At 45.9% G+C, this 18425-nt stretch overlaps 1 protein-coding gene across 1 annotated transcript in view; it reads left to right on the plus strand.

Moving 5' to 3' along the window:
• Positions 1–17931, plus strand: part of LOC130108956 (protein NLRC3-like) — a 28111-nt gene extending 10180 nt beyond the window's left edge. Inside the window, exons 6-16 of the mRNA XM_056275618.1 lie at positions 2395–2508; positions 2644–2760; positions 5268–5384; positions 5681–5759; positions 6399–6603; positions 7182–8982; positions 9528–9701; positions 12932–13105; positions 13968–14144; positions 14320–14366; positions 16469–17931. Coding sequence (XP_056131593.1) covers positions 2395–2508; positions 2644–2760; positions 5268–5384; positions 5681–5759; positions 6399–6603; positions 7182–8982; positions 9528–9701; positions 12932–13105; positions 13968–14144; positions 14320–14366; positions 16469–16995 — 3532 coding nt within the window. The 3' untranslated portion in view covers positions 16996–17931. The remainder of the gene's footprint in view (positions 1–2394; positions 2509–2643; positions 2761–5267; positions 5385–5680; positions 5760–6398; positions 6604–7181; positions 8983–9527; positions 9702–12931; positions 13106–13967; positions 14145–14319; positions 14367–16468) is intronic.
• The last annotated feature ends 494 nt before the right edge of the window (positions 17932–18425 follow it).

An 18425-nucleotide genomic window follows, 5' to 3' on the forward strand; every position in this document is an offset into this window, starting at 1 on the left:
AATTGCATCACAGTACAGAATATTCTCTCGAGATGTATGTAACGCTTGTGTCACGATCTCACACTGGACCAGAGCTAGACTCTTAACGAGTGGTTGAGCAACAGAACAGCAGACCAGAGGCTGGGGTGACAAAATGAGAACGCTGTCAATTTAATGACAAAATACTGTGAATTCACTTGAACATGGAAACTGTTCACAGCTATGTGTCACACATTCATACATTTAGATATAGTTAAACCCCTGGTTCGAATCCCTTTTCAATTCCAATTAGGTTGTTTAGGTTCGGGTTTCTAATTAGTTTAGTCAATTATCTATTTTATATTTCCAATTAAGATGAGAACGGTCTATATTTTTCCTAGGATAACAGTCTACTTTGTCAAGCTAGACCTGTTTTGTGTCACTTATTTTATCCTTTGAGTTAACTCTTTTTAGTTGCGGGTGAATCAGGTAAATCTACACTCTAAAATCCCTTCTTCAGGTAAGTTGGCCCTTTGAGATTAAACCTTGCAGGAAAAACCCATTCAAATTCACCGTTCAACTCAAAACATCCATATTGTTGTGAATTCAGGGGGCAGCCCGGGAGACCGTCGCCACAGCCGGGACGCGAACCCGCATCTCCCACTCCGCAAGCGATAACATTAACCAGTCGACTAAAGGGTCCGATCCGTTAGCCAGGGACCAACGGGTCTACTTATCCATGCACGCTACACTACCCTCCTCCTCCTCCATATCAGGGCCCTCACACCTCTGGGCACACGCGCTTCCGATGACCTCACGGTCTCACCATCCCACTTCTGACACCGATGTAGCGAATTCGGGGGGGGCGGGGGGGTAGCTCGGGACGCCACAGCCGGGACGCGAACCCGTGGCTCCCACACCGCAAGCGACGACGTTAACCAGTCGACTAAACACAGTGTTTCTCAACCCAGTCCTCAAGGACCCCCTATCCTGCATGTTTTCTTTGCAACCCTGAATAGGTACCTGTTTGTAGTTATTCAACCAATCAGCAATGCATTTTGTCAGACGTTGCACACCTTGCATAATTAAGTGCTGCGAGATGATTGGTCGAGTAAGTACAAGCAGGGCTACCTATGCAGGGTTACAATGAAAATCTGCAGGATAGGGGGTCCTTGAGGACTGGGTTGAGAAACACTGGAAGAGTCCGACCCATTAGCCAGGGACCAACGTGTCTACTTATCCATGCATGCTACACTACCCTCCTCCTCCTCCATATCAGGGCCCTCACACCTCTGGGCACACGTGCTTCCGGTGACCTCACGGTCTCACCATCCCACTTCTGACACCGATGTAGCGAATTCGGGGGGGTAGCTCGGGACGCCACAGCCGGGACGCGAACCCGTGGCTCCCACCCCGCAAGCGACGACGTTAACCAGCCGACTAAGGGGTCCGACCCCCGTTTGCCAAGGGCTACCGAGCCTATCCACCGGTGATCGTTACAATATACAGCCAGTAACATTAGCAATTTAACCTTAATAAATGCAGTGTTACACTTCACAGGGTGTCCCTTTCTTTTCAGGTCAGTTCAAGTCTCACTCTCTTGATTGCGTCCCGGTCCAAACTATTCTCTCGGTGTGAGTGGTATTTCTACAGTGGGCCCATAATCCTATTTGTAAACAAAGGGGCTCAGAAGAAATGGTAAGATCCCGCTGAGATCGCTCCTGTGCTGATGTTTCGGGACAAACGGGGCCCTATTTCGCCACTAATTATGCGTGATGTTTAATACTCTTTATCGTCGATTAGGCCGGGCGGACTCTCCCAAGCTTTGCGTTTGTGATAACCGAACGCAGGTTTGAATCAGCTGATCGAAACGAGACAATCTCCGTCGCGGCGCCATTGAATGGCTGACAGCGCTCCGGGTAAACGACACGTCTTTATTGTGACGCAGAACAGCTCGTTGGTACCTCTGCAGGATCTCTACTCTGTGGCTGTGCGAGAAGTCCTCCATCATCCATCGTCTGCAGGGGTAGCCTTTGTAGCCGTTCTTTCTTGGAAGGAATGCAACTAGAACTGTTTACAGATTCTCAAACAGAATGACCGTCAATCCAGCAAATGGTTACTAAAACATTGATTTTGCTTTCCGGTAGATGAGCGGTGAATATTTTACGTTTATTCAGTTAGCTTTGCTTAGCACACGTGTTCCCTCTCACTGCGTCTTGTCTAATGTTCATACAGTACACGTCTTTTAAGAGTATGAATATAGCCTCGGAACTGCCTGGTAAAACAACCTTTTGACAATGAGCACTTGCACCGGGGTGATTTTGGGTCAGGAGCCTTGCACTAGAGGGCGCTGTACCGAGGCTGCAGAGCTCAGCAGTGATCTCATCGTTAACATCTTCAGTCAGAGTTCAAAGGTCTGTTTGTGTTTTGTTGAAGCCCGGCCCATCAGGAGAGACCAGTCTCCCCTGTATCAAGCCATGTGTCCATCAAGAGGCGCACGTCTGTGGGGGAACCAGACACCGATAATAAAGAACAGCCTTCTCAAATGAAGTACATTCAAAATAACATTATTACATAATATTTTCATTATTGAAAAATGTGACATTGTCCTTTTCAGCACCAATAGAAGGACATATCATCAGTGTGTCTGTGATGGAACCAGATTTGTCTTTGATCTCTTTCTAGAAGACTCGATAAGATGAGACCAGACTCTCCTGTACCCAACTGTGTGTCCATTAAGAGTGACCAGTCTATCGGAACCCCTATTTTTTTCAAAGATGGATCCCACTCTACTGAACAGAGGTCAGAATTAAACAGATGATATTAACAGATGGTTTGGTTGTTATCAGACTACTGGACAGACAGAGGTAACAAGTCAGACATAGAATTGGTCTGAACCGTCAGACTGTTGATTTAGTTTCTTCTCTCAAGTCATCCCATCTAATATTCAGATCAGTATTTACAGTGGTGTTCACCTTGGACTTAGACTACTTTTATTTGTCATTGCTTTATATGCACGTCTCATTCATACAGGGGAACGAAATTACGTTTCACATGGACCACAGTGCCACATAAAAACAAATAACGCGCAAACAACAAATAATACAATTTTTTTTTTTAAAGTGCATTAAAAACAAAAATTGTTTCACAGACCTAAACATCACAAGCACACCTGACACGGACAGTGAGTAAGAAGGTCAAAAAGCCATTTTCTGGAAGGTCTACGTGTTCAGGCTGTTGAGGAACCTCACAGCCTGAGGAATGAAACTGTTGCATAGTCTGGTGGAGGCAGCTCGGATGCTCCGGTAACTCCTACCAGAGGGTAGGAGGGGTAAGTGGATGTGGAAAGGGTGGGTGGGGTTCTTCACGATGCTGAGAGCCTTCTGGGTGCACCATGCATCATAAATGGCCTGGATGGATGTGAGAGCAGTTCCTATGATCTTTCCAGCTGTCTTCACTATCCACTGTAAGGATTTATGGTCGGAGGACTTGCATTTCCCATACCAGACAGTGATACAGCTGGTCAGAATGCTCTCTATGGTGCCTCTGTAGAATGTGATGAGGATGGGTGGGGGAAGACTCGCCCTCTTCAGATGCCGCAGGAAGTGAAGACGCTGCTGGGCCTTCTTGGAGAGTGCAGTGACATGTGAGGACCAGGAGAGGTTCTCTGTGATGTGAACTCCCAGGAACTTAGCACTGCTGACTCTCCACGTCCATACCATTGATGGACAGGGGGGTATGGTGGGCGCTGGTCTTTCTAAAGTCAATAATAACCCCCTTAGTTTTCTCTATATTAGGGAGCGGTTGTTGTTTTTGCGCCTCACCGCCAGTTGCTCCACCTCTGCTCTGTAGGATGATTCATCATTGTTGCTGATGAGACCTCCCACTGCTGTATCATCAGCAAATTTTATAATAAGGTCGGAGGTGGATGATGCTGTGCAGTTGTGAGTCTGCAGGGTGAACAAGAGTGGACTGAGCACACAGCCCTGTGGCACGCCGGTGCTCAATATGATAGTCCTGGAGGTGATCTTGCCGATTTGCACTGACTGTGGCCTCCCTGTGAGGAAGTCCAGCACCCAGCTGCAGAGGGAGGTGTTTCTTTTTTTAATTTTTTTTTTGGCATTTTCCGCCTTTATTGGATAGAGACAGTAGAGAGGGTCAGGAAAGGCAGGGGAGAGAGAGGGGATGATATGCAGCAAAGGGGCCGGGCCGGATTCGAACCCAGGCCGCTGCGGTAAGGACTCATCCTTATGTAGTACATGCTCTACCAGGTGAGCCACCGGGGCGCCGCCTCACCTTGTGTTTCTTTCCCTTTTTTTCCCCTAATTGAATATGTTCAATTACCCCACTTTTCCGACCCATCCCGGTTGCTGCTCCACTCCCTCTGCTGATCCGGGGATGGCTGCAGGCTACCACATGCCTCCTGCGATACATGTGGAGTCGCCAGTTGCCTCTCTTCACCTAATGGTGCGGAGTTTCGCCAGGGGGACGTAGTGCGTGGGAGGATCACGCTATTCTCCCCAGTTCCCCCTCCCCTCCAAACAGGTGCCCCGACCAACCAGAGAAGGTGCTAGTGCAGCGACCAGGACACACCCACATCCGGCTTTCCACCCACAGACACAGCCAGTTGTGTCTGTAGGGACGCCCGACAAAGCCAGACTGTCACGCCACCCGGACGCGCCTCACCTTGTGTTTCTAATAGGAACCATTAGGACACAACACCTTTAACCTCGTGTGTGTGTGTGTGTGGGGGGGGGCACTGGGTGGGTTGGCAGGAGTAACTGGTGGATTTCAGGTCAAGGGGATGACACCTTATTCACATTAAATGTGCTATGAATCCAGTTATGTTGCAAACCTTCCCAGTATTGGCTTTGTCAAATGCAAATAAAACAACGACAGGCTTGACACAGGTCGACCTGCACGTTGCTCTGTTTTGCGAATCCAGTGCCTCTTTCCGTTCTGGTCACAGAAGCCTTGATATTATGTACTGAAGCTTATTCATGTTGTCTTTGTCATGTCATCATAATGTCATCAACATTATGACATAATATTGTAACGAATTCAGGGGGCAGCCGGGAACTGCCGCAGCCGGGTCACGAACCCGGGTGCCCTCGCCACCAGTGAGTACGTTAACCAGTCAACTAAAGGGTCCGACCCGTTAGCCAACCAGCTAGAGAGTCTTCTCATTCATGACTGTTACAGTATTTTCATTATTGAAAAATGTGACATTGTCCTTTTCAGCACCAATAGAAGGACATATCATCAGTGTGTCTGTGATGGAACCAGATTTGTCTTTGATCTCTTTCTAGAAGACTCGATAAGACGAGACCAGACTCTCCTGTACCCAGCTGTGTGTCCATTAAGAGTGACCAGTCTATCGGAACCCCTATTTTTTTCGAAGATGGATCCCACTCTACTGAACAGAGGTCAGAATTAAACAGATGATATTAACAGATGGTTTGGTTGTTATCAGACTACTGGACAGACAGAGGTAACAAGTCAGACATAGAATTGGTCTGAACCGTCAGACTGTTGATTTAGTTTCTTCTCTCAAGTCATCCCATCTAATATTCAGATCAGTATTTACAGTGGTGTTCGCCTTGTGTTTCTAACAGGAACCATTAGGACACAACATCTTTAACCTCGTGTGTGTGTGTGTGTGTGTGTGTGTGTGTGTGTGCGTTGATATCTAGAGACCTAACAGCTCATGTTGTCTCCACAGAGACCATCAGGAGAGGTCAGAGTTTACCAGCAGTCGGACTGTTCAGGAGCATCAAACAGACTTGGACTCAACATTTATGGTGTGTAAATGTCCAACAACACTTCCTCCCCCCACTTTTTTTTTTCCTCCCCAGTTGTACCTGGCCAATCACCCTGCTCTCTGAGCCGCCCCGGTCACTGCTCAACCCCCTCTGATGATCCGGGGAGGGCTGCAGACTACCACATTTTTCCTCCGATACATGTGGATTTGCCAGCCGCTTCTTTTCACTTGACAGTGAGGAGTTTCACCAGGGGGGACGTAGCGCAGGTGAGGCTCACGCTATTCCCCCCCGGTTCCCCCTCCCCCTAAACAGGCACCCCAATCGAACAGAGGCACCAGTGCAGTGACCAGGACACATACCCACAATCGACTTCCCACCCGCAGACACGGCCAATTGTGTCTGCGGGTGGGACGCCCAACCAAGCCGGAGGTAACACGGGGATCGAACTGGCGATTCCCATGTTGGTAGGCAACGGCACAGACCGCTACGCCACCCGGACTCCCCCAACAACACTTTTTACTTCACCTAAAAATGAAATGAAAAACAACCATTCTGGTCATAATGGTCTCCACACTCCACTCTTTACACCAGCGGCTTTTAATCAATGAGAGGTGGTTTTTATGTTTCGTTTCATGAGTTTAACATGAAAGTTTAAATCATATACGGATTTATTTCCAGCAACTTCAGGAGAACATCATCACTTTTGTAAAGAAGGAGCTGAAGAAGCTTCGGAAGGTTCTGAGTCCAGATTACCCAGAGAGACAGAGTGAGGAGGAGGAGGAGGAGCAGCAGATGAGGAGCACCAGAGAGGCATTTCTGAACATCACAGTGTACTTCCTGCGGAGTATGAAGCAGGAGGAGCTGGCCTACTCTCTGGGGAGCAGTAAGAGGCTCTTTATTCAAAAGTCTCAACACCATGTAAAGGGTCAATGGAGGCAAAATGGGAGGTGGAATTATTTCCAAATCCTGCTGAAAATGTAGATTTCTCAAAGGAGGTTCAGACAGTTTCCATTTGGATGGTAAATGGAAAGAAATCTAATGGTTAATTTGGTTAATGTATCAATTAGTTAATGTGAGTGTAACGTGCTGATGACAGTGGTTCACATCAGAACAATAATACCAGAGAGAACCTCTTTAAGACATCATCATTGTCTCCATAATCCCAGTAAATGGCTCCTAACTGACTACTTGGTTAATACGAGAGGAGGAACAGCAACCATCAAAATATTATTACAGTAGAAAGGAATTATTAATGAACATGTTGTCTGCGGAAATTTACTTGGATAAATCTACCCTTTATATAAAGTATATACATGTCTTCATTGTTTTGTCTTAAATCAGACCTTCTTGTCCATCCAGCAGTGATCAGCTGAATATATATTATGGAGTTTGCAAACATTTCTGTTCTCACATTTACAGTAACATCCACTCATTGACTTCCTGGTTTATTTGTTTATTCAGAAAGTCTTGTTCCTGAGTGCCGGAGTAAACTCAAATCTTCTCTGAAGAAGAAGTTTCAGTGTTTGTTTGAGGGTGTCGCGAAACCAGGAGCATTCACACTTCTGAATCAGATCTACACAGAGCTCTACATCACAGAGGGAGGGAGTGGAGAGGTCAGTAATGAACATGAAGTCAGACAGATTGAAAGAGCAGCCAGGAAACTAGAGAGATCAGCACCACCAATCAAATGTGAGGACATCTTTAAACCCTTACCTGAACAAGAGAAACCAATCAGAACAGTGATGACCAAGGGAGTGGCTGGCATCGGTAAAACAGTCTTGACACGGAAGTTCACTCTGGACTGGGCTGAAGACAAAACCAACCACAGTATACACTTCATATTTCCATTCACGTTCAGAGAGCTGAATGTGCTGAAAGACAAAAAGTTCAGCTTGATCGGACTTCTTCATCACTTCTTTATTGAAACCAAAGAAGCAGGAATCTTCAGCTTTGACAAGTTCCATGTTCTGTTCATTTTCTGCGGTTTGGATGAGTGTCGACTTCCTCTGGACTTCCAGAACAATGAGAGCTGGACTGATGTCACAAAGTCCACCTCAGTGGACGTGCTGCTGACAAACCTCATCAAGGGGAAATTGCTTCCCTCTGCTCGCCTCTGGATAACCACGCGACCTGCAGCAGCCAGTCAGATCCCTCCTGAGTTGATTGACATGGTGACAGAGGTGAGAGGGTTCACTGAGTCACAGCAGGAGGAGTACTTCAAGAAGAGATTCAGCGATGAGAAGGCCGGAAGAATCATCTCACACATCAAGACATCACAAAGCCTCCACATCATGTGTCACATCCCAGTCTTCTGTTGGGTTACTGCTACAGTTCTGGACCACGTGTTGAGAACAGATGAGAAAGGAATGATGCCCAAGACCCTGACTGAGATGTACATCCACTTCCTGGTGGTTCAGGCCATCCAGGCGAATGTGAAGTATCATGGGAGAGCTGAGACAGAGCCACACTGGACTAAAGAGAGCACGGAGATAATTGAGTCTCTGGGAAAACTGGCCTTTGAGCAGCTGGAGAAAGACAATCTGATCTTCTATGAAGAAGAGCTGACTGAGTGTGGCATGGATATCAGAGCAGCCTCGGTGTACTCGGGAGTGTTCACACAGATCTTTAAAGAGGAGCGTGGGCTCTACCAGGGCAAGGTCTTCTGCTTTGTCCATGTGAGCATTCAGGAGTTTCTGGCTGCTCTTTATGTCTTGTACTCATTCAACAAAACCGGAGTCAATGTGCTTTCAGAAACACAGTCAACCTCCTGCATGTCTAAACCACTTGGAGACAAACTTAAAGAACCAGGCCTCTACCAGAGAGCAGTGGACAAGGCCTTACAGAGTCCGAATGGACACCTAGATTTATTCCTGCGCTTCCTTCTTGGCCTGTCACTGGAGGCCAATCAGAAGCTCCTAAGAGGCCTGCTGAAAAGGACAGGAAGTGCATTACAGACCAATCAGGAAACAGTCCAGTACATCAATAAGAAGATCAGGGAGACTCTCTCTCCAGTGAGAAACATCAATCTGTTCCACTGTCTGAATGAACTGAATGAACATACCCTAGTGGAGGAGGTCCAACAGTACCTGACATCAGGAAGACTCTCCAAAGACCAACTCTCTCCTATTCAGTGGTCAGCTCTGGTCTTCATCTTACTGTCTTCAGAAAAGGAACCAGGCGTGTTTGACCTGAAGAAATATACTGCTTCAGAGGAGGGTCTTCAGAGGCTGCTACAAGTGGTCAAAGCCTCCAATACCGCTCTGTAAGTATATGGATTATGCCTTTTAATCAATTAAATCTATCAAGCATCTAGCAGATGGATAGCTCATTCTTGTCCATCTGTTTTAAATATTATTTTTCTTTGATTTAGTGGGAGGTCGGTATTTTGGAGGATTTTCCAAAAGTTGTTGGGTTATGTTTTTATTGGTGTAAATATGTAAGTGTAAAAGATGTGTGGAATGACCTGTATTTTTGATAATGAAAGATAAAAAAGAAAATAAAGTAGGCAAGAACATCGGCTTTCCCACTGGAGATAGGGGGTTCAAACCTCATTTGGGACGAGTCTCCAGTAAAATTCCATGGCAAAGAATCCTAACGCTATACAAGCCAACCACCTCCCAGATGTACGTTGCTTTGCATAAAAGTGTCTGTTAAATGAAATTATCAAATGTTGTTTTTTTCCCCATTGGTGCGAATATATTTAGTTTCATTATATTGGTTATGCATACTGTTACTATAACAAAATTCAAAAGTATCAATGACATTGAAATATGATAGAATGATATATTTGTGTTTGTCTCCATTCAGGTTGAGTTCCTGTAATCTGTCAGAGAGAAGCTGTGAAGTTGTGTCCTCAGTTCTTAGCTCCAGCTCCTCTAGTGTGAGAGAGCTGGACCTGAGTAACAATGATCTGCAGGATTCAGGAGTGAAGCTACTCTCTGCTGGACTGGGGAGTCCACAATGTAAGCTGGAAATACTCAGGTTGGTATTCCTAAACCTCTTCAGTACAGGACCACTTCAATTCTCATTTACATCCTAATGCTACACAAGCCAACTACCTCCCAGATGTACGTCGCTTTGCATAAAAGCATCTACTACTACTACTACTGCTACTTCCGGCTGCTCCCGTGAGGGGGCGCCACAGCGGATCATCCGTTTCCATTTCTTCCTGTCTTCTGCATCTTCCTCTGTCACACCAGCCACCTGCATATCTTCCCTCACCACATCCATAAAGCTCCTCTTTGGCCTTCCTCTTTTCCTCTTCCCTGGCAGCTCCATATCCAGCATCCTTCTCCCAATATACCCAGCATCTCTCCTCCACACATGTCCAAGCCATCTCAATCTTGCCTCGCTTGCTTTATCTCCAAAAAGTCCAACCAGAAGCAGTTCCTCTAACATGTTCCTAATCCTGTCCTTCTTCATCACTCCCAGTGAAAATCTTATCATCTTCAACTCTGCCACCTCCAGCTCCACCTCCTGTCTTTTTGTCAGTGCCACTGTTTCCAAACCATATAACACAGTAGCTGGTCTCACAACCATCTTGTAAACCTTCCCTTTAACTCTTGCTGGTACCCTTCGGTCACAAATCACTCCTGACACTCTTCTCCACCCACCCCACCCTGCCTGCACTCTCTTCTTCACCTCTCTTCTGCACTCCCCGTTACTTTGGACAGTTGACCCCAAGTATTTAAACTCATGCCTTCGTCACATCTACTCCTTGCATCCTCATCATTCCACTGTCCTCCCTCTCATTCACGCATAGGCATTCCGTCTTGCTCCTACTGACTTTCATTCCTCTTCTCTCCAGTGCATACCTCCACCTCTCCAGGCTCTCCTCAACCTGCTCCCTACCCTTACTACAGATCACAATGTCATTTGCAAACATCTTAGTCCACGGAGACTCCTGCCTGATCTTGTCCGTCAACCTGTCCATCATCATTGTAAACAAGAAAGGGCCCAGAGCCGATCCTTGATGTAATCCCACCTCCACCTTGACCCCATCTGTCATTCCAACTGCACACCTCACCACTGTCACACTTCCCTCATACATATCCTGCCCCACTCCTACATACTTCTCTGCAACTCCTGACTCCCTCATAGAACAGATGAGGAAGTCTGGAGTTTCATTTAACAGATGCATAAAAGCATCTGTTAAATGAAATTATTAGGGCTGTCAAGCGAGCAAATCCTCTTAATCGCGATTAATCGTTGAATACATTTTTGATAGTTATTCGCGATTAATCGCGTTTCCCCCGAAAATTTAAAATTCAATTATTTTGCATTTCACAGCAGCTTTTAAGTCCGCATTAACAATGTAAAGCAATTCTTACCGGCGTATCTTCATTGGGAATCAAATGAATGCAAAGAAAGTTACTTTATGAACTTGCCTTTTCGATTTATTTCAAATCAAAAGAAGTGCAATGAGCCTGAGGTAACGCACTGTTTACTTCAAAAACATAGTGTAACCTATTTTTCTGGACTTGCCTGTTAGTGATTTTAAGTTCCTGTTATAAGCTGTTGCCGCGGTATATGCCTTGAGCTCTTATTTTGAAGGCTGAAGAGAGAGCGGAAGTGCTGTACGCAGTGTGGTGGCGGTGGAGTTTACTGTTGGGGAAGAATCCAAATAAAGTGGTCGTCGTGTGAAAGTGGAACCTCCGTATTTGTTATTTTATAGTTTCATACAGTATACGCGACATCTACACCCTCTCGGGTACATCGGTGGCAGCGGTGGGATCCGGAAGCGTGCAGATCCTCAGAAGTCTCTTCAGAGCGCAGGAATAACAAAACGCGAGGGCGCGCTTGTGGGGAGGGTGATGACTGTAAACTAATAATAAGACACATTAGTCCCTAGCTAACGGGTCTGACCCTTTAGCCGAGCGGTTAACGATGTCGCCTTGTGGTGCAGTACACCCCGTATCGAATCCCGCACCGGGCAAGAAAATAACCGGTTACACCTGTATGAAACGGAGAAAGCAATTCAACTGGAACTCGTGCAAATGCTGCCGCAGTAACCGGCGATCATTGGACGTCAGTGAGTAATCAAAATTTCTTTTCTGTTCAAGGCAAGCTATTGTAACCGGTTATTTTCTTGCCCGGTGCGGGATTCGATACGGGGTGTACTGCACCACAAGGCGACATCGCTAACCGCTCGGCTAAAGGGTCAGAGCCGTTAGCTAAGGGCTAACGTGTCTTATTAGTAGTTTACACAGGCTATGCATGCGTGCAACTATTGTTCCCCTCCAAGGTAAGGCATATGACTGGTCACAGCATGCCAACCGGAGTATGTCTCTTAGACCCGAGTCTTCCACGATGCTGACTGGTCCGCAGTTAGTTGCTACCCATTTCGCAAGCGCTGTAGCTAACGTCTTCGTTTTAGCTTCATCCACGGGCCTGTGGCAACTCGCACTCTCCGAAACAGTGCTTTGCCTGTGCCCGTTAGAATCCATCTGATCCACTGCACTTGTGTGCTTAGCTCGTTGGTGGTAGCTCAAACTCCCAAGTATTTCGATGATATTTTAATGCCGTTTTACACAAGGTGCTTTTGACTTGTCGACTGAGCCGTCTGGGAGGTTTTTAGTTTTTAGTTTTTTTTTTTAAAGTAAAACGACCCATTCAGAAGTGTGTTGTCGACATTCTCCTCCATGACTGCGGCAGTGGGAAACAGGAAGCGGCTGCGGCAGCTTGACAACAAGTAAGGGTGCGTCGAAGGGACAAAATAGCAGCAGCAAGCGATAACACGATTTTTATTTTTTTTAAATAACGCGTTACGATCGACCCTTACTCTCATCGCGATTAACGCCGACAGCCCTCGAAGTGATGAAATTTTGTTTTTGTTTTTTCCATTGGTGCGAATATATTTAGTTTCATTATACTGGTTATTCATAGTGTTACTATGACAAAAATCAAAAGTATTAATGACATTGAAATATGATAGGATTGTGGGAGCGCAGGGATGAGGAGACGGAGAGATCGAGTGGAGTCGATCCCGTTTACTCGCCACACAAAACAACACCGATACAGCACAGTCCCTCCTGGCAACCAGCCGACCAACCGCTAGGCTGCTGCTAACAAGGCTCCACCCCGGAAACTCTAAGCAGTGCCTACGTCAGCACTCTGAACGTCTGCCTTAAAGGAGCAGCAGCCCCTGGTGAATCTACCCTCCATTGTGTATCGCCACAGAATGATACGTTTCTGTGTTTGTCTCCATTCAGGTTGAGTTCCTGTAATCTGTCGGAGAGAAGCTGTGAAGTTGTGTCCTCAGTTCTCAGCTCCAGCTCCTCTAGTGTGAGAGAGCTGGACCTGAGTAACAATGATCTGCAGGATTCCGGAGTGAAGCTGCTCTCTGCTGGACTGGGGAGTCCACAATGTAGACTGGAAATACTCAGGTCTGTATATGCCAGACTATGTCAGGTTGGTATATGCCAACTTCCAAAACACCAAAGAATATTTAAGTCAATTCAAGAAACCGTTCAATGTAATAGCCTTAATTAACAGAGACTTGGTTCAGCCCTGAGAAGGGTGTGGACTTTGAGTTGAATGGATATGAATTGAAGTATATGAACAGGAAAAACAAGAATGGAGGGGGTATAATAGCTTTGTAGATGGATAAAGCTTCAAGCATAAGGTGGTGGAAAGCATGACGACAGCGGTCAGTGATGTGCTAGAATGCATTACAATAGAAATCTGCATGGATAAAAAGAAAAATGTTACTGTGAGCTGTATATACAGATCGCTGGGATCAAATATTGAAATATTTCTATCCAGCAACACAAAAGGATGTGTTCATATGTGGGGATTTCAATATAGACCCGTTAAATCCAAATAAGCACAAAAAGACCGAAGAGTTCATTAATACAATGTATAGTGCATATCTCCACTGCTGTGGCACCTTTCCCCTCCTCCAGATCACCCTGCAGATCTTCCAAAGGTGTTCCCGAAGCCTAGGGCACCTTCTTTAATGACAAAATTTGGTAAATTAGATAAGTCCACCTAAAATCAATTCAAATAGCATGTCACAATTTGATCCCATCAACCATAAAAACCTGGGGGACATTATAAAACATCTGAAATCCTCCTGCTGCCTTGATATTCTGCCAACAGGCTTTTTCAAAAAGACAGGGCTCACAACTCAACCCTCATTACGTTGAACGTGTTTCATGAGACAGGGCCCACGACTCTTTTTTTAAACACACCTAGACATCAGCAGCTAAAAGTAATGTGTGTGTGTGTGTGTGTGTGTGTATACAGGCTGTCGGGCTGCCTGGTCACCGAGGAAGGTGTTTCTTCTCTGCTCTCAGCTCTGCACTCCAACCCGTCCCATCTGAGAGAGTTGGACCTGAGCTACAACCAGCTAGGAGACTCGGAAGTGATGAAGCTGCTCTCTGCTGGACTGGAGGATGCACACTGGAGACTGGACTCTCTCAGGTATGGACAGGCTGGTTGACACTCACTCATCATGTCTTCTACAAGGATTTCTCCCTCGTACTCGGATGCTGGATCAGATTGGTTCACGTGTAACAGTGGACAGGTCTGATATTGGATGGAGGTTTTATTAAATGGAGGATGTGCTGGTGTGACTTTGTTTCTCCTACACCCCCAGGCTGGACCATGCTGGAATGTGCAGGTTGAAGCCAGGTCTGAGGAAGTGTAAGTCTGTGTTAAATTTATTCATGAGAACAAAGCAGATCACATTCAACTGTTTAGATGGAAAGTGCGTCCACACAGCAGTGTGTGACATTCATTCATTCACATCCTACCGGGAATGAAGATGATGGTTGACAAGATGTGTCTTCATCAGACTCATGAGAAATTAATTCATTAGGTCTCATTCATCAAGGACCTTAACTAATCTTTGCATAATTCCTTCATACTGACATTTACACATGAAAAGTGGGAATTATCAACATTTTCGGAAATCCAACTTTTTCAGATATCTGACGGGAATTTATGAAAACCGGAGACCACACGTAAGATGTGTCTGAACTCCACAGTTCTACTTTGATGCAGCAAGTTTCACTTTGATTTGAACACACTTTGTCCTCTAATATTGAAATATCAAGGAAGATGAACAAGAGAATTGAGAAAAAAATGCTTGCGAATAATATTTGAGGTAAAATGTTTAGAATGATTAATAGATGTGGCGTCTGGGTAGCGTAGCGGTCTATTCCGTTGCCTACCAACACGGGGATCGCCAGTTCGAATCCCAGTGTTACCTCCGGCTTGGTCAGGCGTCTCTACAGACACAATTGGCCGTGTCGGCGGGTGAGAGGCCGGATGTGGATATGTGTCCTGGTCGCTGCACTAGCACCTCCTCTGGCCGGTCTGGGTGCCTGTTCTGGAGGGAGGGGGGAAATGGGGGGAATAGAGTGATCCTCCCATGCGCTATGCCCCCCCCGGTGAAACTCCTCACTGTCAGGTGAAAAGAAGTGGCTGGTGACTCCACGTGTCGGAGGAGGCACGTGGTAGTCTGCAGCCCTCCCCGGATTGGCAGAGGGGGTGGAGCAGCGACCGGGACGGCTCGGAAGAGTGGGGTAATTGGCCGGGTACAATTGGTAAGAAAAAGGGGGGGGTAAAAAAAAAAGTGATTAATAGACTACTGGAAGGGCTTCCTATGGTTGCTGCCATTTGTAATATTCATGTAGTTATTGAAAAAGATGATTAAAGGGACAGAATACGTCGAAGGCCAAGCCAAAGTAAACTGACCGACCTCGTGTTATAGAGGATTTGAGCAGAGCATCTTCTCAGGGACAGGACAGATTTTTTTATTTTTCCCTGAGAATGATGAGCGACGTTTGAGCTGATTCTGATTCACCAGAGCCCTACTGTTAAAAGTACATTAAGATTACCATCGAGACTGTAACAAGACAATATTTAGACTACTACTAAGATTATTTTAAGACTATATGAATACAGGCCATTATCTCAGAGGTCGCTCACATGAGAATCCTCTTTGCGTTTGTTCTGCTGTGTCTTATATGGCGTTTCTTTTTTTTGGGGGTAGGGATTCCCCCCCCCCCTTTTTTTTTTCTCCCCAATTGTATCTGGCCAATTACGCCACTCTTCCACTCTTCTCCACCCCCTCTGCCGATCCGGGGAGGGCTGCAGACTACCAAATGCCTCCTGTGATACATGTGGAGTCGCCAGCCGCTTCTTTTCACCTGACAGTGAGGAGTTTCACCAGGGGGACGTAGCGCGTGGGAGGATCACGCTATTCCCCCCCCCCCAGTCACCCCCCCCCAAACAGGCACCCAGACTGACCAGAGGAGGTGCTAGTGCAGCAACCAGGACACATACCCACATCCGGCTTCCCACCCGCAGACACGGCCAATTGTATCTGTGGGGACGCCCGGCCAAGCGCGAGGTAACACGGGGATTCGAACTGACGTTCCCCCGTGTTGGTAGACAACAGAATAAACTGCTATGCTACCCGGACGCTCTTATATGACATTTTGAGGAGTGGAAGTTATTTTCATTTGTGATAAATAAAGTCACGTGAACGTGCCTCCAGTTTTTGAATGATTGGTATTCATAAAAATATGCACAGGGGTACGAGGGAAACTTCGTACATGTGAACATTTGAAAAATACAGCGGCAGTATAATTCACAACATCATACCAGGAAACTTACTTATTTACGAACAACATATTGACAAATGAGATCCAATCTGTGATTAAATCAGCAGACACTAAACAGAACAGGAATATTAGATTAACAGTGGCTGTGGTATTGTGTCTCGTTGTCTCCATCAGATGCCTGTGAACTCACACTGGACCCAAACACGGCAAACGGACACCTCCTTCTGTCTGAGGACAACAGAAAGGCGACGAGGGCGACAAAGCAGCAGCCATACCCTGATCATCCAGACAGATTTGACATCTGGAAACAGGTTCTATGTAGAGAGAGTTTGGCTGACCGCTGTTACATGGAGTTACAGTGGGAAGGAGAGGTTCATATAGGAGTGACTTACAGAGGACTCAAAAGGAGGGGAGGAGGTGCTGACTGTGTTCTTGCATTTACTGAGAAGTCCTGGAGTCTGTTCTGTGGTAATGACAGATACTCTGCCTGGCATAATAACGAAGAAACAGAGATGCGTATCTCCCCCTCCTCCTCTGGCAGAGTAGGAGTGTATCTGGACTGGTCTGCTGGAACTCTGTCCTTCTACAGAGTCTCCTCTGACACTCTGACACACCTCCACACCTTCACCTCCACATTCACTGAACCTCTCCATGTTGGGTTTTGGTTTCGGTCATGTGGCTCCTCAGTGAATCTGCATTAGATAGAGGAGGTAGAGACGCCGCCTGTGTCCTGGAGGAATACTCGCACTCCTGCCCAAAAACACCCGCTGACATGATAAATCACTCTGTACAGGATCTCACACACACACACACACACACACACACACACACACACACACCGATGAAAACATCCTCCTCATTAACACTGTGTTCTTTGACGACTGGCAAGTCCAATTCTTGATCCACAGCAAACAGGGTGTTCATAATAATGAGGTTGTAGGAGTTGGGAAATGATCGAGTCAAACAATTCCCTCTTTGGCTGCACCTTGCCGGGTCCATTTATTCACAGGTCAACGGGCCAGTCCAGATCCAGGTGGGCCGTCTTTAAAAAAAAATCTTTTTAAATATGTTTATTGGCATTTACAATTTTAGCATATTAAACAAGTCACATATTGAGTAATTTAAAACAATAAGCCCCTCACCTCCCAGGTGGTCCGTAGAAATGTGCTCCGGCTTGCCGTCGATGTCCACTATGACGGCCTTGCCCCCGGCCTCCAAGACGCGAAACAGGCCATCATAGGGCGGTCGAAGGGGCCATCCCCAGGATGCAGAACCATTGTTATGTTTTCTTTGACACTTTATTTAGGCGATTTGTTGTTGAGTAAAAGTAATCAAAAGGGGAGATTGTGAGGACAATTCACATGTGATGTTTGCTTACTTTTAATCTTTCACATGACCTTATGTTGCTTAAACGGATGCTTGAAGACCAAGCATCAAGATGTTTGTAAAAAATTTTTTTTGTATAAATAAATCAGTAAAATCCATAAAATAAGATATTCCTTCAGTTTAATTTTTTTTAAAATGTTTTTTTTTTGCATAAATAAATCAATAAAATCCATAAAATGAGATAATCCTTGAGTTTAAAATTTTTTTAAATGTATTTTTTTATTATTTTTTTTGCATAAATAAATCAATAAAATCCATAAAAAGATATTCCTTGAGTTTAATTTTTTTTTGTGTAATTATTTGTGAAGAAATCTTTGCCGGGACTGGTACCCTTGTTCAACCTGCCTTAGCCACAGTTTACGACACATTTATTCATGGACTGGTTTTGTAGTCTGCGTCTGGAAGTGCTCCGTTTGGAGGGAGGGCCGCAAGGTTCACTGCTGGGCCTCCTGAATAAGTGATAAGTGCTTCTCTTTGGGAATCACGTGATGAAATCGAAGCTGGCGTCATACTATGGTGACTCGCTACAAGCTACTCTCGCTTTGTTTTTTGTTTTCATGTTATATGTCGGGGTTTTCTTGCACAAAACGCGTCTTGCACAGTTACCTATGAGCGCCAGACTCCACTGGACATAAGATTAGACGGTCCCAACAGCTGGACGCTGCGGGACTTACCTACAATACAACAAAACTGGTACCACCATGAGTGTGTGGCTCTCTCTCTCTCTCTGTTCCCGTTAGGGGGC

This window comes from Lampris incognitus, chromosome 3, assembly GCF_029633865.1.
Source record: "Lampris incognitus isolate fLamInc1 chromosome 3, fLamInc1.hap2, whole genome shotgun sequence".
Lineage (NCBI taxonomy): Eukaryota > Metazoa > Chordata > Actinopteri > Lampriformes > Lampridae > Lampris > Lampris incognitus.